Source organism: Scyliorhinus canicula, chromosome 5 (genome assembly GCF_902713615.1).
Source record: "Scyliorhinus canicula chromosome 5, sScyCan1.1, whole genome shotgun sequence".
Taxonomy (NCBI): Eukaryota; Metazoa; Chordata; class Chondrichthyes; order Carcharhiniformes; family Scyliorhinidae; genus Scyliorhinus; species Scyliorhinus canicula.
The window spans coordinates 117,498,523-117,521,320 of NC_052150.1; the positions used below are offsets into that span (position 1 = coordinate 117,498,523).

At 42.8% G+C, this 22,798-nt stretch overlaps 1 protein-coding gene across 3 annotated transcripts in view; it reads left to right on the forward strand.

Annotated features, from left to right (window-relative positions):
• LOC119966203 (cytoplasmic dynein 1 intermediate chain 1) overlaps positions 1-22,798 on the forward strand; it is a 377,588-nt gene that overhangs the window by 175,688 nt on the left and 179,102 nt on the right. For all 3 annotated transcript variants that reach the window (XM_038797532.1, XM_038797534.1, XM_038797533.1), the window contains exon 7: positions 8,233-8,319. In XM_038797532.1, coding sequence (XP_038653460.1) covers positions 8,233-8,319 — 87 coding nt within the window. The remainder of the gene's footprint in view (positions 1-8,232; positions 8,320-22,798) is intronic.

Below are 22,798 nucleotides of genomic sequence, written 5' to 3' on the forward strand. Positions count from 1 at the left end.
AGACTTGACTCTCACCCTGGGAGGCCAACTGTAGGACCATTAAAACAGTAAACCGCAATCCAGCTGTCTATAATTTATCTTAATATCCTATAGTAGTTTCTCCAAATGTCCCATTTTTAGCAGTTCTTTCTTGCAAGCTTTGCCATCCATAATCCTGTTAGTGACTAAAGACAATTACTTTCAGTGCCCCCACCCCCCACCATTTCTATATACAAGGAAGGTAAAAGCATTGTGATGGTCTTTCCACTGGGAACTGCCCTGTTTTTGATTATGAATAACTTGGAGGAGCATAAAGAGCAAGTATGTTTCCTGAGGCAATACGGCCAGAGACTGATCTGATCTCGATACAATCCCAGACTCAAGTGTCCAAAGAACAGGTGTTTTTGGAAGCAGTATCAGTGGAGCTGTGAATGCAGATTGCCTGCAGCAAGGAATCACTTAGTCATCACAGGTTTTCCATGAACTAGCCCACATTTTGCAGTGCTTTGTTACTGGCAGTGAAGGTGACCGTGACCCTGAAATTTTATGACTCTGGTTTCTTTCAGTGAAGAATTGTGATCTCAGCTAACTAGCTGTGAGTACTTCACAGATACTCTCTTTTTCAGGGCATTTGAGCTGTGAGGAGGATGCAGAGATGCTTTAGTATGATTTGGGCAAGTTGAGTGAGTGGACAAATGCATGGCAGTTGCAGTATAATATGGATAAATGTGATAATATGGCAGCAAAAACAGGAAGTTGGATTATTATCTGAATGGCTATAGATTGCGAGGGGAATGTACGACGAGACCTGGGTGTCCTCATGCACCAGTCACTGAAAGTAAGCATGCAGTGCAGCAGGTGGTAAAGAAGACAAATGGTATCTGACCTTCATTGTGAGACGATTAGAGTACAGGAGCAGGGATGTCTTGCTGCAATTATGCACCTTGGTGTGAATACACCTGGAATATCGTGTGCAGTTTTAATCTCTTTATCTGGGGAAGGATGCTCTTGCTATAGAGGAAGTGCAGCGAAGGTTTATCAGACTGATTCCTGGGATGGCAGGACTGTCGCACGCAGAGTTGGTTAGGATTATGTATATTTTTCCCAATAAAGGGGCAAACTTGTGTGGCCAATCCACCTACCCTGCACATCTTTGGGTTGTGGGGTGAGACCCATGGGGAGAATGTGCAAACTCCACACTGACAGTGACCCGGGGCCGGAATCGAACCCGCGTCTTCAGTGCCGCAAGACAGCAGTGCTAAACACTGTGCCACGGTGCAGCCCTGGTTAGGATTATATATGCTGGAATTTAGAAGGATGAGGGGGAATCTCATAGAAACCTATAGAAAAAGTTGTTATTTTTTAGAATGTTTATTGAAGTTTTACATAATTAAATAACAAAATACCAATGAGAATGTAAGAGTACAAGATGTTACAAGAAAATACAAAGCAAAACAGAGTCATAGAGGTTTACAGCATGAAAACAGGCCCTTTGTCCCAAGTTGTCCATGCCACCCAGTTTTCACCACTAATTGCCCACATTTGGCCCATGTCCTTCTATACCCATATTTCCCATATAACTGTCTAAATGCTTTTTAAAAGACAAAATTGTACCTGGCTCTACTACTGCCTGTAGCAGCTCATTCCAGACACTCACCACCTTCTGTGTGAAAAAAATTGACCCTCTGGATCCCATTGTGTCTCTCCCCTCTCGCATTAAACCTATGCCCTCACCACAATCCCCACCCCAGCAGGATCCGTCCTCCCACTGGATCCACTCAAGGGTGACGAAGACTAGGACAACACGCTCCCAGAGTTGAAGGTGACCATGTCAGCGCCTACATCACCACTAGGATTGAGACGATCGTGGCGGAGGGTCAAAGCCCCCGACAGACTTAATTTGTAATGTTTCCGTCACCCCCGCCAGACTCTTTATTAACAAAGGGTGAATGTGGTAAACACCACTAGTGATATATTGTATGTATTACGGCACTGCCCGTATATTACAGGTATGACGGTAAATCCCTGCCTGCTGGCTCCGCCCAGCAGGTGGCGTATAAAAGTGTATGCTCTCCTGCGCTGCTTCCATTCTGGTTCTAGCGACAGGTGGCACAACATCTTGTGCAATAAAGCCTCGATTGTTTCACCATTCTCATCGCGTGGCAATTGAAGGTACATCAGGGGTACAAAATAAAATAATTGCATTTGGACAGAACTCTTTATGGCTACTGGATGTCTCAAAACACTTTACAGCCAGTGAAGTAATTTTGAAGTATTGTCGTTGTAGTAATGTAGGAAGCCATTGACTGTCCCTTTCACAATAGTTGTTGATTCATCATTGATCTCGCAATGTCATAGATGGATCTTGTGTTCCAGCACATTACATGTAATGTTACATTGCTATGAACAGGAAACTGAAAATTCCAGATAACGTGAGCATTCCAGAAAATCATGGCTCCTTAATTTTACAGTGCCAGGTTGCAATGTAATTAACATTTGTTAACCTTTCCCAAAAAGGTAATTGCCAAATATCTATCTGATCTTCAGGTGAAAAATGTCTTTTGGCTTAAGATAGCCGAGGAATGAACAGAACTGTACAAATTTTAGGAGCCATCAAAGGGGCTTAAAACATCTGTATGAAATATGGTTTCCTGTTTTTATTTTCTTTTAATATCAGATTATGGTACTTTGGGTACGTTGTATTAATATTTCCGAATCATCTGAGTTTGCATTAGTTTCTGACCTCATTTTGGTTGCTCTAATGCTAAGTTAAAACTCTGGGTAGCCCAAAGTCATTAACCTTTTCATTCAGCAAAGCATTGTGCCCAGAGCAAGTTGATTAGTGAAGTTGGCGAGAACTGCATTTACAATGAGTTGCTGGGTGATAGGTGACCAGGTTCACAAAGCTTTTCAGGCTCATGTTTACATAGCCTTCAATCTCTTTCACTTGGAGACCTAGCATTTGCAGCATAGATCTGGCAATTCTGTTGAAATGTAAGCTACCCTGTAGCAGACATTACTAATGCAATTCCATAATGGTAAAAGAGATTTTTTCCTTTACTTACCATAATTTTATTTATAATTCAGGGAGTACAATCTATTTATTGTTTGTGCAATGTTAGGCTGATAAAAATAGGGAACTGAGAAACCCAAGTAACTTGAGCATTCCAGAAAATTGTGGCCCCTTTATTTTTCAGTGAATTTATCATTGGCTGGGATCTTCTGCTCCAATTGCCATCGGTAATTAGCCAAGAACATCATTTGAATTAATCAGCATAACATTACCAGGCCTCTATTTCTGAATCAACCCCTCCCCCCCGCCCCTGCCCCACCCCCCGCCCCAGAGTGATGGCAGGAATGCATAAAACCTGGCTGGTCTCCCAGGGCGTATACCTGGCAAGCAGATCTCCCAGGGGGGCTCAAGTGAGTGCATTACTCAGTGGGGAGAGGATCTTGTCCAGGCACTGCCTCCTGGACTAGGTTTCTGGCAGGGCAGGTAAATCGGAGGCCACTGCATAATACATCATGGAACCTGCCCTTTGCTGTTTCTTTGCTAAGTGTGGGACTATACATAAGAGAAAGCCACTGCTGCGCTTGACGGCTTCAACGCTACATTTTCTATCTACTATTGGCCTTTCCTGATTTCCAGTTAAATTCAGCCCCTTATCTTTTTCAAACAAGAGTATTAATTCTGCAGTTTGAATAAATTAAAAATAGAACTTGTATTGCTTAAAAAAAACCTTGCTGTCAAAAGCTAACTGGTTTTCTATTACCTTCTAGTGCAAGGATGGAACAGTGGTTAGCACTGCTGCCTTACAGCTCCGGGGACCCCGGTTCAATTCCAGCCTCGGGTGACTGTGTGCGGAGTCTGCACGTTCTCCCCGTGTCTGCGTGGGGTTTCTCCGGGTGCTCCGGTTTCCTCCCACAATCCAAAGATGTGCAGGTTAGGTGGATTGGCCATGCTGAATTGTCCCTCAGTAGTGTGTTATGGGAGAGGTGTTTTCAGAACCCCAAAATGTATCAATGGAGTTCAACCAACCTCCCCCTTTAATGGATTGTCAGCTTTTGAAGCACACGGCTTGGCCTCCAAGTGTGGTGTTACAATTATGGACATGTGGTTTTTAAAACAAAACCATGTTTATTCCATGAACTCAAATTAACCTTTTAAATAAACATTGGATCTCTTAACACCCCTTACTACAAAGATAACCCCAAAAGACTACAACACTAAATAATCCTTCAAACTGTTCTTTTAAACATCCAAAGACTTCACCTTCAAAAACAGACATGAGGTTACATTCAATATATTTATAGTCTTTGGATTTGCAGACATCTACAGATCAGCTCCGTGTTTTCTTCCTGCAGCTCTCAGCAAAACACACAGACACTCCCAGCTTTCTCCTCAAACTGGCTTTCTCCTTTCAAGCAACTCACAGCAAACTAGCCAGGCACTTTTTTTTAGCTGCTCTCTAAAACTGGCTTTCTCCTTTCAAGCAGCTCACAGCAAACCAGCCAGGCACTTTTCAGCTGCTCTCTCGAACTGAAACTAAAAACTTCAAAATGGCTGAGCTGAAGCCCGGCTCCACCCACACTCTGACATCACTACATTTCTTAAAGGTACATTGCTTAAACATCCAATTCTTAAAGGCACTCTCACATGACAAGTGTTACTGGGTTACGGGGGTAGAGTAGAGTCGCGAGCTTAAGTAAGGTGGTCTTTCCAAAGGCCAGAGCAGACTCGATGGGCCGAATGCCCTTCTCCTGCACTCTGATTCTGTTCTATTATTAAGCCTATTTTTACTAGTCAGGGCATAGGGATTCATCGCATGAAGTTTAAGATTGACTTTATCTCGTAGATAGGGCCCAACGCATTGGCTAACTGTACAAACTGGACACCGAAGTAGGACACACCAAAGCTATTCTGCAAGATAATGGGTGCCCCAATCAGATCATTGCTCACTTTGTAGCGTGAAAACTCTCAAATCGGTCTAAGGCCACCATTTTTAGACCTGAAAAGTGTCCAATCTACCACAAATTACCCTGACAGGAGAATTCTGAGCAAAAGCTGAAACTAGCTATTTCATATTGCAACTATATGCTGGCAACACAAGTGCTATTCTCCAATAACCAGATGCTGCCTAGCGCAAAAATGAGTGATGTGATTTATGGGTTTCGGTGCCAGTGCGATGCCAGGTACATCGGTATTATGCACAGCACAGTGGTTAGCACTGTTGCTTCAAAACACCTGGGTCCGAGGTTCAATTCCCGGCTTGGGTCACTGTCTATGTGGAGTCTGCACGTTCTCCGTGTGTTCCGGTTTCCTCCCAGAAGTCCCGAAAGACGTGCTGTTAGGTGAATTGGACATTCTGAATTCTCCCGTTGTGTAACTGAACAGGCGCCGAATGTGGCGCTGAGGGGCTTTTCACAGTAACTTCATTGCAGCGTTAATGTAAGCCTACTTGTGATAATAAAGATTATTATTATTATTATTATTAAACAATACGTCCCTTCTGCTGTTTGTAGCAGGCAGAGCACTGAGCATACTAAACAAGCCATGCTTGTAAAACTTGGTAAGAAATCTTACAACACCAGGTTAAAGTCCAACCGGTTTGTTTCGAATCACTAGCTTTCGGAGCACAGCTCCTTCCTCGGGTGAATGAAGAGGTGGGTTCCAGAAACATACATATAGACAAAGTCAATGATGCAAGACGATACTTTGAATGATAGTCTTTGCAGGTAATTAAGTCTTTACAGATCCAGATGGAGCAACTGGAGAGAGGGATAATCACAGATTAAAGAGGTGTAAATTGTCTCAAGCCAAGGCAGTTGGTAGGATTTTGCAAGCCCAGACCAGATGGTGTGGGGTGAATGTAATGCGACATGAATCTAAGGTCCCGGTTGAGGCCGCACTCATGTGTGCGGAACTTGGCTAGAAGTTTCTGCTCGACGATTGTGTGTTGTCGTGCGTCCTGAAGGCTGCCTTGGAGAACGCTTACCTGAAGATCAGAGGTTGAAGGCCCTTGACTGCTGAAGTGTTCTCTGACTGGAAGGGAACATTCCTGCCTGGCGATTTTTCCAGGAGGAAGATCGTGCATATAGACACTGACATTATCCAAGCAAAAAAGAATGTCCACACATTTTTGAATTAATCAAAAGCTGATTAGTTTCCTGATCAGTTGACTTGCCCCCTTTTTCATGTAATGTAAATTGTTGTTGCTTTAAAATTTGACATTCTTGTGTCTGTCCTGATAATTGCAAGGCAAAAAGCTTCAGCAGCATGCCTTTTTTTTCAACAATTATTAAAACATATATTTTATATTGTGAAATTATTTCACAGCATTTTAAACATAGAAAGAGGGCAATCATTCAGCCCCATAAGCCTTCAGTGAGACAATAGCTGATGTGAGGTTTAACTCTATCCATCTGCCATACCGCCCTGTCCTTTATATCATAGTCTAACAAATACCTATCTATCCCTATTTAAAATCACCAATTGACCTAACTTGTATTGATGTGTGTGAGACTGTATTATCTTTAGCAGCACGGTAGCATGGTGGTTAGCATAAATGTTTCACAGCTCCAGGGTCCCAGGTTCGATTCCCGGCTGGGTCACTGTCTGTGCGGAGTCTGCACATCCTCCCCGTGTGTGCGTGGGTTTCCTCCGGGTGCTCCGGTTTCCTTCCACAGTCCAAAGATGTGCGGGTTAGGTGGATTGGCCAGGCTACATTGCCCTTAGTGTCCTAAAAAATAAGGTTAATGGAGGTCGTTGGGTTACTGGGATAGGTATACGTGGGCTTGAGTAGGGTGATCATTGCTCGGCACAACATCGAGGGCCGAAGGGCCTGTTCTGTGCTGTACTGTTCTAAAAAAAAATCTTCTGCCAATCTGTGCATGAAGAAGTGTTTTCTAACTTTTCCCCAGAATGGTCTGATTATATTCCTTTTTCTTGGACTCCCCAAATAGCGGAACATGTTTTTCTTCATCTACCACATTCCTGCACTGTTCCCATATTATTTTTGGATAGAAAGTGTTGGTAATGATTTTGCAATTTACACCTCTTCTAGGCACATTTAGTTTCTCTACTTGTCTTATTACCATGCTCTTTAGCCATGTACTTTCATCCGCTTGGTCAGATAAATCACTGTTTTCTTCCACAATACCTCAGACCTTCCCCTTTATTCTTCCCTCTCCCTCTCTGCTGCACATCATTTTCCTCATGTACACCCCTGACCCTGACTCTAGCTTGAAAGCTGTTAAACCTGTAAAGTTTTCCAGTTCTAGCAATTGGTCACAGACCTGAAAAGTTAACTTTGTTTTTCTCAAGTATTTTGAGTACTTTTTATTTATATTTCACATTTCCAACATGTGCAGTATTTTACCTTTAGTCCCCCAGATATCTACCTGCTACACCCACTTTTATCATATTGCACTTCCAACAACATTGTGGGCAAAAGTTTTTAAGACTTAAATATGCACAAACTAATGGGTTTTACCATGAGATGCCCCACTCCAGAAACATCTGGTGCATCGTTGATATCAAGAGCAATAAACACAGAATTAAACAGATTGTCAAGAAACAATTTTACCAGGCTTGATAATATGTATCTCTGGCCCCAGACTACGACGCATTGGATCTTGTTAATAAAATTAGCATCATCAGAACTGGTTTCAATATTAGCTGTCCAAATGGCAATCAATGATTTTATACATGATGCTCGGGAACATACAAAAATATTTGTGAGAAATGTGGGTGATTGTAGATCCTGCTTGCCTTGCAGGATAGTTGAACTACTGAAGCGAATTAAGGTGGTGTAAGTTCTGAAAATCTGGAGATGTTGCTCAATTTTACTAGCTCGTGAAGAATTAAATATTCTGAGTTCTTCAGTAAAATTATGGACAGGATGAGTTTCCTCCTCTGCTGTATCTCACTTCAGACCTCATCACTGTGCCAAATAAAACCAAATCAGATTCCATATTTACAGTATATTGCCCACCTTGAAACCAAGTGTCCGTTCTCGTGAACTAAAACCCAGATCTAAATTCTGTACCCACTTTAAGCTTTATGTTCTGGAGTTGTCAGTGGTCACTTGCCACTTTCGTTCTTGTAGTTTATGATGAACCTTCACCTTCTGCTATACGTTGTCAATTGCAGACTTTGTTGCACCTGTACACAACAGGAGAAATTTACCAGATGATCTGGAATGTTCAAAAAGACCTGATTCCGATTTTTTTTTTCCACCCTCTTTCTTCTAGAGGATGAAGATGACGAGATTCCCGAATTGAATCTAGGAACTGAATCTGAGCTGGAAAACCAAGATCAGAAAGATGAAACTAAAGAAGGTAGACCATTATCATTCATTCAGTTTTACTGTAATACAATTAAACCTAATGTGGATTGTGTTCTGTATGCTGAAGCATGTTCAATGTTGAATTTATTGTACAACAGAAAGTTTCAGCCAAAAGTTCAGGAATTAATTTGGGGTTAGACTGCCAATGATGGGTTCACCATTGTGTATTGCAGTTTCTCTTTAATGTTTTTTGACCTCGTATAGCTTTTTCAAGTCCGAGCTTGCCAGGCAGTTACCACTGAAATTACGTAAACTCCTTCATCTCGAGAATTTCATTGATTTATGACATTAGTGTTGTTGAATGAGTAATGTTAGCAGCAACATTGACAGTTTTATATGCTTGAAATATGCACTGGAGAAAATTGTGTTTTAAACTTGCCACCTTTTAAGTTTGGGTGCTAGTTTTGACCCGTTATGTGCTTAAAGTTTCAGTAAATTTGTTAACAGGAAGAATTAGATTCCCCATACCAGCCTTTTGATCTTCCTCCGAACTCCAGTACTGTGCCAAATCATCATGATTGCATTTCTCTTTAATAATGTATATTCCTCTCAGTAGATAAGACAAAGTTCTTCATAAATTGTAACTGTATTCCAAATTCAAAATAATCTAATTCAGGGACGTAGGGGTCATTTATAGCTCGCAGTAACTTCACTGAAGCCTGCTTGTGACAATAAGTGATTATTATTATCTCTGCTTACCCTGAGAAGGTGGTGGTGGTTAGCCACCTTCTTAAATTTTGTTACAACAGCCAGCCTACTTCTGAGGCAAGTTAAAGAGTGTAGGTTAGGTATTGCCGAGGGGCTGCACAACTAAGGCCAGTAGATTTCCTTTGCTAAGGGTTTTCGTGAACCTGTTGGGCTGTTACGGCAGCACAGCTTCATGCTCACTCCTGATAGCAGCTTTTTATTTCCAGATTTAAAAAAACTGACTGCAAATTCTCAAATTGGAACTCCTGGGTATTATTGGTACAATAATGTAACCACTACATTATTGGACACAGAGTTAATTCACTTGTCATATGGGGTTAGTTTAGATGGGCTTTTTGGTTGGCATGGACCAGTTTGGGCCTGTCTCCGCACCGTAGATTCTATGATGCTGTATTTACGTCAGAACATTTACATGTAACAATCAAACTAGTTACCATTTTAAAATACATGTTATTACAGTTATATATTGGGATATTATATAAGTTACATATTTAATCAATATGAATTTATATTATTTGTGCTTTAAAGCCCAAGATGGTCTTGCTTAAAAGTAAATAAGAATGGATGAATTTTTACTAAATGTTTCAATTTGATAATGATTGAGTGCACTGATATTAGATGGACTGCAATCTTAATATTCCTCTGTTCTGGTGAATTCCATTCATTCTGAAAGCTGGTGTTCATTTAATAGTGTAAAGCACTCTACTGTTGTGATGGTGCTTGCATCCCTGAACATTAATGTGCACAGCATATATCACTGTCATGAAGATGGTGTGACTATAAGGACAACATGCTCAAGAGTCAACATTTCTGGAAAACTTTACAACCATCACCTAAACTAAGATGGCATTAGGATATATGTAAATGTGCCTATAAGAAAGATTACAAGGCGGGATAAGAGAAACAAAATGAGCATTTTCATGGAAACCTCAGTATTCTGTTTGCCATGGCTGTTGGTGAACATTATGCAGCACAACCATGTCCTCCAAAAAAATATTGGTGCAAAGATGATACAAAAATGAAAGATCGACTTCAACATAAATGTGATGTATGCAAGGAAACAAATCCATTTAAGAACCAGATTGAATTCCTGGCCGTTAACTGCAGTAGTAACACATTCTGACAGGAGGGGGCACTGTCTGCACTATATGATGATACCCACAGTGTACTTAGAACAGATTGATCCGGCTGATTTTGTATTTTCTGCTGTTGTAGCATTTCTGTTATGAAAGAAGCAGGGATCCCCAAAGGAAACAAGTTAACACTGGTGACTTCTTCACTCAACCCGTTATAACAAAATTCTAGTGGCCAATAAATAATTTTCAGCAGAAATTAAAATAAATACTCATGAAATGACTTGTTTAACTAAGAAGACTGTTTGAATATAGTCCTTTTGACAACTGTAAATTTGAATGAGGTGCTCTCTATACGTATCTTCTGTGTTGCTCATGGAGAGACTGATGTGGTTTAAAGTAAGGAAATTGATCTATTGTCGCATTTGTAATGGTAGCTGGTAAAAATAATTTTTGAGAATAGTCCGTTTGATTTATATGGGCATTAATAAAAAATTAAATGGGAGCAATTTAATGGTTTGGCAAGTGCATTTCTGGAGTAATGAATAATGGTATGAAAAGTATTGAGGTTTTTGAGATGTAATTGATACGTGGGCTTGGATTTTCGCTCTCGAGGTGACTGTTGAGCCATGAAATTTTTGGCTCACCACCCACTTTAGGAAGAAGTTACTCAAATGGTCAGATCTTAGTTCTGGTGTGAGAGGCTTGCGGGTCTGGTGTTGCAGTTGAAGCAGATTGGAGGTAGCCACAAGGGTTGCCAAATGCCTCGGCAGGCTGGTTACAAGGCCCACCTCGGTTCTCTGGGACTTCCTCCCAGCTTTGTTGTCAAATATTAGACCCTCTAGCACTTACCCCTGCACCCATTCTCCATGTCAACCCATGCCCCTCCACTCACCCCCATGGCTCTTATAATTTGTATGTCAGTTTAGTGCTAATTGATGGCAAACCACCCATCACACTTTGCCCTTGAACATTCTATACCAATTTACCCATATCTATATGGCAGAAATCAGGAGCCATGCTGAGATAAAATAAAATTTTAAGTATCTATTGAAGACCTCCCTGTACAAAAAAACACTCATTCATAAAAGCCCATCCAATACATTTAAATCCCTTCAATTGCTTATTCCTTAAAAATATTTATATTCATAGCCCCATGTCAAAGGCATTTGAGCTGTCAATCAAACTGTGAACTTGCAGCCCTCCACATTGTGCAGTAAGAAGTCTTACTATACCAGGTTACAGTCCAACAGGTTTGTTTCGAATCACTAGCTTTCAGAGCACTGCTCCTTCCTCTGGTGAATCTGAGGAAGGAGCAGTGCTCCGAAAGCTAGTGATTCGAAACAAACCTGTTGGATTTTAACCTGGTGCTTTAAGACTTCTTACTGTGCTCACCCCAGTCCAACACTGGCATCTCCAATCATGGCTCCACATTGTGATAATTGCAGGTCATGGAAGCAATCAAGCAGTAATAACTATAATGATAGCAATTGCTGCTATGTCAACAATCATCTATTAAAACTGCAAGCAAATATTTTTTTCAACCGTTGGACACAGGCAGGCTGATGTGTGTGTGTGTATATATATATATATATATATATTTATTTTTTAAAGGGCAGGTAATTTAAATAGCTTGACAGCTCTGAATACCTTCTATTCTTTAAGTGCATTTACATCTACTATTTAAAAATTTGTAACTCTCGCACTGAGAGAGAAGATGCTCTCTGCAGTAAAAATGGGGTCTCAGCACTGAGTTCATAGGACCAAACTGAGTTTGCCCCATGTGCGAGTCATGTCCTTCCCCCATTCCCCTATTAGTGCAAATAAGATCTGTCAGAAATTTGGGTGAGACTTCTGGATCTGGATCTGGAGTATCCACGATTTTTGTGAAAATTTAGGCCTTGGATCAAAGAACTGGAGGCAGGGTGAGAGATGGTGACTAGTTAAGAAAGTATGCTTACCAACCTGAAAAACTGGCGAGTGTTTTCAGCATTTTCCTGTTCTAGTTGCAAGTGTTGATGTGAGGGAAAATAGCAACAGTAGTGATCACATGCACTTTGAAGCTTGAGTTCTATAAACTTGAGATTAGTTGAAAGGGAGAGCCTGTCATTGTGCGAATGTTAAATCAATTGAAGGAAATAAAAAACACCAGTAGAATTTTAAAAGTAACTGGTCATTTCTCCTGTGTTTTATTGATTATAAAAGATGGAAAGGGAGCGCGAGGCATCTTTATTCTAATTCTATTTGCGTTGTGACAGAAACAAATGCCTAAAAAACATGGGTAAGGAAAGAAGAGAAGCAAGTTTAGCATGAAAGGACCTCTGGCCACATGTTTTGAAATGAGGAGCATGGGAATGAATGGAGGATTATGCATAAGATTATTTGTCCAGTGATAGGAGGGGGCATCCAAGCAGTAAACATGCAATGCCCAGAGGAAGAAGTGTAATGGGGAATGAGAATATAGTGGGACGTTTAAGGGCCAGGAACATAATGTCCTCAACTTATTGAAAGAAAGATAGAACTTAAAATATATAACGTTTCATAATTTTTGGCTGTGAACCACTGAGGCATTAGCCTCCATGTAATGTACGGAAGTATGGAAGCCAATTTGCACACAGCAAGATTCCACAAATAGCAATAAAATGCTATTTTAAGAATTAATTCACAGGATGTGGGTGTCGCTGGCTAGGTCAGTATTTATTGCCCATTTCTAATTGTCTTTGAGAAGGTAGTGGTTAGCTGACTTCTTGAACCACTGAGGTCCATGTGATATGGGTACACCAATAACGCTGTTAGGGAGGGAATTTCAGTATTTTGATCCAGCGATAATGAAGGAACAGCGACAATCTACTTCAAATTCAGGATGGTGAGTGGCTTGGAGGTGGTGGTTTCCCATCTATCCACTGCCCTTGTCCTTCCAGCAGACCCACTGCAATTGTGGGTTTGAAAGGTGCTATCTAAAGCAGTTTGGTGAGTTAACGCAGTGCATCTTGTAGATGGTACACACTCTGCCTCTATGCCTCAGTGGTGGAGGGAGTGAATTTTTGCTTGTGAATGGGGTGCCAATCAAGCAGACTGCTTTGTCCTGGATGATGTCGGGCTTCTTGAGTATTGTTGGCTGCACAAAGCCATGAATCTTTGATGATGGGATAGGAATTGGGTGCCACTCTGCTTGCATGTCACTCTGCTTGCAATCATAACGTAAATTTGAAGTGCACACAGTGGGCACGTGTGCCACAGGTAATCATGTAGCATGGTATTGCTCTTCGCAGCCTGCCTCCTTATCAGGTGGTGATGTTGGGGTCACAATAAGATGTAATGGTTGCAAAAGAAAATTTACGTATACTGAGGGCACAGTCGTGGCAGGGGTGAAGACACATTGTTATGGTATGTACATAGATATCACCAACATACGTTGTTTAAATGACTATTGTGTGTATCATCTCACATTCGTTGGGACATCCTTTGGAGGCATGTGGCACTCTCGTGCTTCACCTTTGACAGTCGTTGATGAAAAGAGGGGCATCTTACCTGTGCACGTAATTGTATGGCAGTGTGTTAGAGGTCAATCTTTATGGTAATGTGTGTGATATGTTTTGTAATCTCCAGGCAATGCGACATGGCTACATCTGCTGGCTTCCCCATAAATGATTTGCCAAGCAGATTGGCTGAGGTCACTGTCGAGCGCGAGAAGTGATGTGCTGTTTGTGCAATCACGGCTTTAACAATGGGCAAGGAGCACAGAAGTAGCTCATGATAGCTTCATTGAATTCAGTGCCAGTACAAAGCAGGTATCCTTGGAGTAGTCATCTCTTTTCAACTCATGTCAGAATGGTCCACTCCCCATGGTCTTCTGAGGGGAATGTGTAGTGAGGTAGCTCGGCTGGTACAATTATGCACAATCTGAGCAGATATGGGTTTGTAGACAAGGGAACAATGATCAGGTTACCTGTCATCAAAACAATTGAAGATCAGCTTATCCTTGATGGCCCTCGCTGGTCTCCGCACTGCCCTGGCATCTGGAAGAGCTGCTCCAAGGTCTCTATCATTTTTTTCATGTTCCTCCCCATCATCATTACCTGAGGAGGTGAAAAACTCTCACCTCGATTGGCAATAATTTTCCACTTTACAATGCCAGGTTGTGCAAAGCACAGCAGATGACAATAATCCTGGACATTCCCTATGGTGCATATTGTACAGCCGCACTGGACTATTCAAGGCGTCAGAAGTGCATTTTAAGCAATCCCATGATCTGCATTGACTTTATTGCGCAGTGTGAACATTGTAAAGCTCCTCTGCTGGGCTTTAGAAATGACGCACTGGTATCATGAGCCATGCTCTGAGGGGAAAGACATTTGTCACCTCCTGTTGCAGCCTTGGAAGTGCCATACCTGTCCCCTGTGGAATCCTGAAATGATATGCTGAAGTAGAAGTTAGGGCCCCAGTTTTCTTGTTGACAACTGGCATAGGATTCCCTAGCCTTAGCTGTACCCTACAATGCCATTCTGACATCTGGAAATAGTTGGTGTGTGTTTTGGACATGCACTGATGAAGTAGTGCACTTCGATAATGAAAATAGCCCTGGTTGGATTCCTCCTGAACTCCCTTCCTCTTGGCTAGTACTGGCTATGTTGTTGCGTGACCAATGCCACCTTTTGGCGAATCCCCTCCTCCACTGCCTGAGATTGAAAAAGGTTTGGTTGTATGAGACCCATTACAGATCCACAAAGTGAACAATGTGAAGAAGGCAGGAAATGATATAAGAACCTCTGTTGGCATGACCTTCATTCCTGAATTAGCTGCAGTTGACTAATGGGAATATATGACCCTCCCATGGGCCACACTGAGAACTCCTCCCATCCCACAGTGGTCCTCTCCCACAACAACATGGTCTGTTGCGAGATAAAAGTTTCCGAGCAGTCACGTCCATGGAGTACTGTGATCCTGCAGTGCTTCCCGTCTCAAACTCAAGATCCCTTACCTGACTGTTGACCAGCCATCTGTGGTGCAGCTGCTCCCTTCAACACAAAGAGGGGGACCACTGAAACGACAGACCCTGCCCTCTGGCTGAAGCCTGGCTCCCTTCAGCGACATTCTCCCTCCCTGCTGCAAAACATACCAATGCCTTGCTGTGCTAGCACTTGAGCTGCCCACCACACTCTTCACCCCCTCCCTACCTGTCCTTGCTGCTCCGGTGCTATCTATCGCTGCAGTCCCTTCGCCTGAGCTGCTGAGTTAGGTGAAGAGAGAACCTGACTTGAGATCCAAAGATGGAACAACTTCACCTGGTGCATCTTTAATCTACCGGGAAACAGGAGGCATTTTTTTGTTTTTATACTTCCTACAGTGCAGAAGGAGGCTATTCAGCCCATTGAGTTTGTACCAACTCTCTGAAAGAGCACGCTAACTAGGCCCACTCCCCTGCCCTATCCCCCTAACCTTTTTGTTTTAAATTTAGAGTACCCAATTATTTTTTCCAATTAAGGGGCAATTTAGAGTGGCCAGTCTACCTATCCTGCACATCTTTGGGTTGTGGGGGTGAAACCCACGCAGACACGGGGAGAATGTGCAAACTCCACATGGACAGTGACCCAGGGCCAGGATTCGAACCCGGGTCCTCAGTGCCGTGGGCAGCAATGCTAACCACTGTGCCACCGTACTGTCCTTTTATCCCCCTAACCTGACCTAACCTACACATCCCTGGACACTAAGTGGCAATTTAGCATAATCAGTCCACCAAACCTAAACATCTTTGGACTGTCGGAGGCAACTGGAGCACCCAGAAGAAACCTACGCAGAGAAAGTGCAAACTCCCCAGTCGGCCAAGGCTGGAATTGAATCCTGGTCCCTGGCGCTGTGAGGCAGCAGTGCTAACCACTCTGCCACCGTGCCGGCTGGCATGAGTTTCCTGTGCGCCACTTGCGTAAACTTGAAGATGGGACTTAATTTGTTGTGCTTCTCAATTAATGTATGTTCAGATAGGTGGTAAATAAGGTCTGCAACTGGATTGCGTCTTGGCAGCTCTGCTGCTGACACGCCGTCCACTTTATTTCACAAATTCAACCAGGTGATGGGAAACCCAGATTCCAGCTCCTGACTAATTAAGTCCCCGACCGCCACATTTCATACTCTTTCAGCCTCCATTAAATACTGCCCATCATGTGGGCTTGAAGATTAATTGTTCGAAAAGAGCCATTGTTATTTTGAATCCTGTTCCCTCAAGCCCCCTGCCACCACAAGGCTATTTTAATCTTGCTCCTCATTTACTGCTGGACCTTCACACTTTCAGACATAAAACAGCCACCTCCATTTTGTTGGCTGACAGGACCCTATTCAATGTTTACAACTATTCGTTAATGCTTCATGCTTCATGATTCAAGAATTGTCACAATGCTCTCAGACTCTCCCTCTCAAAAGTTCCCGATTCCTAAAATCCCTTTCATAATGATTCCAAGTCTCAGTACTTGCCTTGATATTTCTAGAACAGCCTTTTCTCGTACTCCTGAAAACTTGTACCGGCTTCCCATAACTCTTAATCTCCAGAATCACTGAAACTATTGTTTCATGTCTCAATAATGCCAGGTCTTGAGCAGCACGGTGGCGTAGTGGGTTGGTCCTGCTGCTTCGCGGCGCTGAGGTCCCAGGTTCGATCCCGGCTGGGTCGCTGGCCGTGTGCAGTTTGCACATTCTCCCCGTGTTTGCGTGGGTTTCGTCCCCGCGGCCCAAAGATGTGCAGGGTTGGCTGCGCTGAATTGCCCCTTCATTGGAAAAAATGAATTCGGTATTCTAAACATTTTTTTAAAAAAGAAGAAAAAAAAACCTCCATCTCTCTCACTCAAAAAAAAAAATAATAATGCCTGGTCTTTGACTGATCCTAATACTGAGAAGTCCGTTGTCCCTTATAACTTTTAATCACAAGTGTGTTATTAAACTCTGTGAGCAATATCATGGGAGATCAGCTTGTAGAATAGGAAGAGTTTAAATATGATGTAAAATAATGTATGTGTGTTGACATGAATGTGTTCAACGATGGGCAACTGAGATGGCTTGGTTCACCAAAGCATAAAAGAAGATGTAGCTAAAAATTACTGATGGAAATTTTTTCCCTTGCAAGGCTTAATGGGTTTTATTTCTGTTGCATTAAAGTTTGTTTTGGATTATTGACTTTGAGTAAATTTGAGTCCTCTAGACTTGCCATTTATAATCATTTGCACTGTATGCAAGCAAGTTCAGTACATGGCTAGAGCTCCATTAAACATCAAAGGTGAGGGAGATAATGATTGTGTTCTGCTGTAGAATAAATAACAGTTCCAAAGAAAATGGTACTTTGTCAGATAGTGGTTTGGTCGGGACATGGTGGCCTGTCTGAGTGTTCCTCAGAAGCGTACTTTGATCAACCATTTGTGCATCGACTGGCTTCTTTCTCGAGAAGAAAGAAGGAAGAGTCATGAAATGAAGATCAAAGTGCACACAAGAGTACTAGTTACTGAAGAAAAAAATTATAGAAGATTACACAGGCTCGAGGTTGTGGTTACAGTGCTAAAGGATTTTACAACACTCCCTGCATGCAGTTTTTTTCCTGAACAAATGTCAAATTTAGTAAGTGAATTGTGACTTTCAACAGACAATCGGTATTCTAGTCACATTATAAAGATATTTCCTTATACTATACATAAGAATCCATTGCTCACTGCTTCTTACAGAAATAAATGTACTGTAAGATGATTTGCATAAGAATTTTGTTAACTTTTTTAGAATTCAAAAATTTGTGAATTTTTAGAAATGGTAAACATTAAGTAAAAAGCTCATGAAGATCAAAATCCATTCTCAAGCCAGCTATTAAATCTGTGCATGAGTATAGCAAACTGAAATATCTTGGAATAAACTGCCTTGGGAATGTTCCTTTCAAATTACGATTAGTTCTTATAAATAACTGAAGTTTAAAAATAATTACAAATATTTAATTTAAGATGTGCTGAATAGTCAATAGTTCTTCAGTGTAAAAACTATGGTTGCAATGATAATGGACTAAACACTCTCGCTGGTGCAGCATTGCTGGAAAGTGTCTCAGCAATTAAGAACAAAGAACAATACAGCACAGGAACAGGCCTTTTGGCCCTCCCAAGCCTGTACCGGATGGTACTAACCTTGGCCAAAACCCTCAGCACTTCCTTGTGCCGTATCCCTCTATACCCATCCTATCCATATATTTGTCAAGATGCCTTTTGAATGCCGATAATGTATCTGCTTCCGCAACCTCCTCTGGCAACGCGTTCCAGGCACTCGCCTATGTGTTTAAAAAAAAAACCTGCCTCGCACATCTCCTCTAAACTTTGTCCCACGGACTTTAAACGTACACCCCCTGATGACTGACCCCTCCATCCTGGGAGAGAGTCCCTGCCCATCGACTCTATCCATGCCTCTCATTATCTTGTCAGGTCGCCCCTCAACCCCTATAATTCTAATGAAAACAGTCCGTGTCTATTCAGCCTCTCCGAAAGCTAACGCCCTCCAGACCAGGAAACATCCTGGTAAACCTCCTCTGCACCCTCTCCAGAGCCTCCACATCCTTCTGGTGAGTGTGGCGATCAGAATTGTGCGCAATATTCCAAGTGTGGCTGGACCAAGGTTCTATACAACTGTAGCATGACTTGCCAGTTTTTATATTCGATGCCCCGTCCAATGAAGGCAAGCATTCTCTATGCTTTCTTGACTACCTTATCCACTTATGTTGCCACTTTCAAAGATCTGTGGACCTGTAGGCCCAGTTCTTCACTGGGAATTAAAAATCTCTTGCACAGTATTTCTGTCTAATATTTAGTTTTATTTTTGAAGCAGAAGCAATTTCTCCCAAGTGCTTTACTCCAATAAAAACAGTTTTGTTTTACCACACCAATGTGGACATCTGTAAATTAGGTCAAGGCTAAGTCAAACAATGTAATTACAAAGTTATCACCAAGATAATAGAAATTTTGAATCTTCATGATTCAAAAATAAAATACAATCAGTAATTTAAAAAGAAAAATCATTCATGGGGTGTGGACGTCATTTGGCCTTGAGAAGGTTGTGGTGAGCTGCCTTCTTGATCTGCTGCAGTCCATGTGGAGTAGATACACCCACAGTGCTCGGGAGGGTGTTCTAAGATTTGGGCCCAGCGGCAGTGAAGGAACGGCAATATATTTCCAAGTCAGGATAGTGAGTGGCTTGGAGGCAAACTTCCAGGTGGTGGTGTTCCCAAGTATCAGTTGCCCTTGTCTTCGATGGTAGCGGCCAGGGGTTTGAAAGGTGCTGTCTAAGGAGGTTTGGTGAATTCCTGCAGTGCAACTTATAGATGATACACACTGCTGCCACTGTGTGTCAGTGGTCAGGTTTTTCCTGGATGTTGTCAAGTTTCTTGAATGTTAAACTGCACTCATCCAGGCAAATGGACAGTATTCCAGCACACTCCGAACTGTGCCTTGTAGATAGCGGATTAGCTTTGGGGAATCAGGAGGTGAGTTTTACTTGCTGTGACCTGCTCTTGTAGCCACAGTATTTATATGACAAGTTGAGTTTAAGTTTCTGGTCAGTGGTAGTCCCCAGATGTTGAATATAAACTTTAGATAACAAAAGAAAAAGAACTGCACTCATTATGTTTCAAAGTTACCTTCTTTCACCATATTTTGGAAATTTCAAATGCTCAGCAGAAGTAGAAGGGAATAAAATACAGGAATGTGTTATACTCCAGAAAGCCAGGTGGTGAAGGATTTAACGGAGCTAATCTTAACATGCATTTTATGACATTAATAATGGAGCTGCACACTACAAACATGTATCTCCTCCACCAATAACCAGTTCAGTCTGTTGCTTTTTCTTGGAACACATGTGAATCCACAGTTGAAATCCACCACCTGCATGTAATTAAATACAATTAATATGCAATTAACAACATGCCTTGCATTTATTCCCTACTTTTGATATTTTGCAGAATTATAAGTGGAGATATGGTCATCGTCTTATCTATCAATGATAATTCTATGTGATTGATTCTTTGTGACCGCTAGGTTGGTGTGCTTCTTTCTCTGTTCAACTACCTTTCTCGTCTTCTGCTTTTCTCTGTCTTTTCTTTTCAGTGGTGAGTGACATGGCATAGTGCCATTCCTTCAGGCTATACTTGGGGTTGTGGGTTGCAGGGAAGCTGTAGCTCTCAGTGGCTTCCTTCAGGATCTTTCTTCAACCACTCGTGCTTCCCTGCACCAACCCCCGCTCCCTACCCCCCCCCCCCCCCCCCCCCCCCCGCAACGTGCCACCTCTTTGCTTTCATTACCTCATCCTTTCCTCTGTCATTACTATCCTTACCACTTCCCCTTTGAACACTCCACTAAAAAATTGTCATTTGCTCTTCTTTGCAGCCAATCGCCATCAATTCCTTCTCCAAGGATGGGTGCTGATATGCCAAAGGCGCTCAAAACCAGCTTCCCTCCTGGTCTTGATAGCTATCTGGTTTCTTCAGGGTATTGTCTTCTTTCAATGTTACAACGAAAACCACTTAAGAGCATAAGACAGAATTAGGTCATTCGGCCCATTGAGTCTGCCCTGCCATTCGATCATGGCTGATATGTTTCTCATCCCCATTCTCCTGCCGTCTCCCCATAACCCCTGACCTCCTTATTAATCAAAAAAATCCCTTATTAATCAAGAATACCAGATTTGTACTTGAAGTGCTGTTACCTACAAGGCTGCAGACCAAGAGCTGGAAGGTGGAATTAGACCATAAGATCTAGGAGCTGGAATAGGCAATTTAGCCTCTGGAGCCTGCCCCACTGTTCAATGCGATCATGCCTGATCTCCTCATGGCATAATCTCCACCGTCCTGCCCTTTCTCCGTAATCCTTCCGCCCATTGCCAATTAAAAATCTCTCCAACTCCTCCTTAAATTTACTCACTGTCCCAGCATCCGCTGCACTCTAGGGTAGTGAATCCCATGGATTCATGACCCTTTGGGAGAAGTAGTTCCTTCTCATCCCTGCTTTAAATTTTCTAAAATGATCCTAAGACTATGATCTCTTGTTCTAGAATGCTCCACAAGAGGAAGCATCCGCTCCACATCTACTTTATCCATACCTTTTATCATTTTGACCTCCCCTCATTCTTTTAAATTCTATGATGTGGAGATGCCGGTGTTGGACTGGGGTGATCACAGTAAGAAGTCTTACAACACCAGGTTAAAGTCCAACAGGTTTGTTTCAAACACTAGCTTTCGGAGCACTGCTCCTTCCTCAGGAGCAGTGCTCCGAAAGCTAGTGTTTGAAACAAACATGTTGGACTTTAACCTGGTGTTGTAAGACTTTTAAATTCTAGAGAGTGTGGGTATAAACTACTCTTCATAAGTCAAATTCCTCATCTCTGGAAGAAATCTCGTGAACCTCCTCTGAGCTGTCTTCAATGCCACTACATTTTCCTCAAAGAAGGGGACCAATACTGTGCACAATACTCCAGGTGCGGTCTGATCAATGCCTTGTACAGTTGCAACAACATTTCCTTACTGTTATACTCTATACCATTGGGTCTCAATGCCAACATTCCATTTGTTTTGTTTAGTAACTGCTGTCACTGCATGCTAAGATTCTGTAGCTAGGGTAGATCCCTCAGCACGGGAGCACCCCAAAGTCTCTCCCCTCTTTTTCCGACCAAAATTAATGACCTCCCATTTATTCACATTAAACTCCATCTTCCACGTTTTGGCCCACATACCTGACCTATCTATATTAATTTGTGAGGTTCTTATTTCTGATTATTTGTTTCAATCATATCTGGTTGTTTTTTTCTGTCTCCTTTTGGCCCTGTCAGAATATATCTCAAAGGTTCCCAAATTTGTCCCCTTCTGTCAACAATCGGCAAATGGAGATACATAGTTGGCTTCAAGAATCTTCCTTTTTATTTCTGTTGAAAATTGAAATAACGTTGGGAGTGCAATTAAATTCCATGTGGCAAAGAACGGGTGATAGTTAATAGACCACATGTTATAAACCCTGTCCAAATATATTTCCACTAATTTCCGTGAGAGGAAGATTGGATACGGTTTATAAAGGGTGGTCAATTTGCGTTCCCTTCCCTCTCTCTCCCTTCCTTCCTCCTCACATTCTGTCTCTTTCCCCGTTGATTCCCCAAACTAATGCGACAAAAGAGCGCCTACTTTGGGCGGGATTCTCCCCTATTCGGCGGGGCGGGGGGTCCCGGCGTAGTGGAGTGGCACTAACCACTCCGGCGTCGGGCCTCCCCAAAGGTGCGGAGGGGCCAAGCCCTCACATTAAGGGGCTAGGCCCGCGCCGGAGCGGTTGGCACCACACCGACTGGCGCCAAAACCGGCAACAACGGCCTTTGACGCCCGCTGCCTGGCGCCGGCCGAAAGGCCTTCGCCGGTTCGCGCATACGCCGGTGCGACAGCTGCCGCTGATGTCACCACCGGCGAATGCGTGCTGGGGGATTCTCTTCCGCCTCCGCCATGGTGGAGGCCGTGGCGGTGGCGGAAGAAAAAGAGTGCCCCCACGGCACTGGCCCGCCCGCCGATCGGTGGGCCCCGATCGCGGGCCTGGGCACCCCCCGGGGTCCGATTGCCCCGCGCCCCCCCCCCCCCAGGACCCCGGGGAACCGCTCGCGCCGCCGATCCCGCCGCCACCAAAGGTGATTCAAACCACGGCGGCGGGAGAG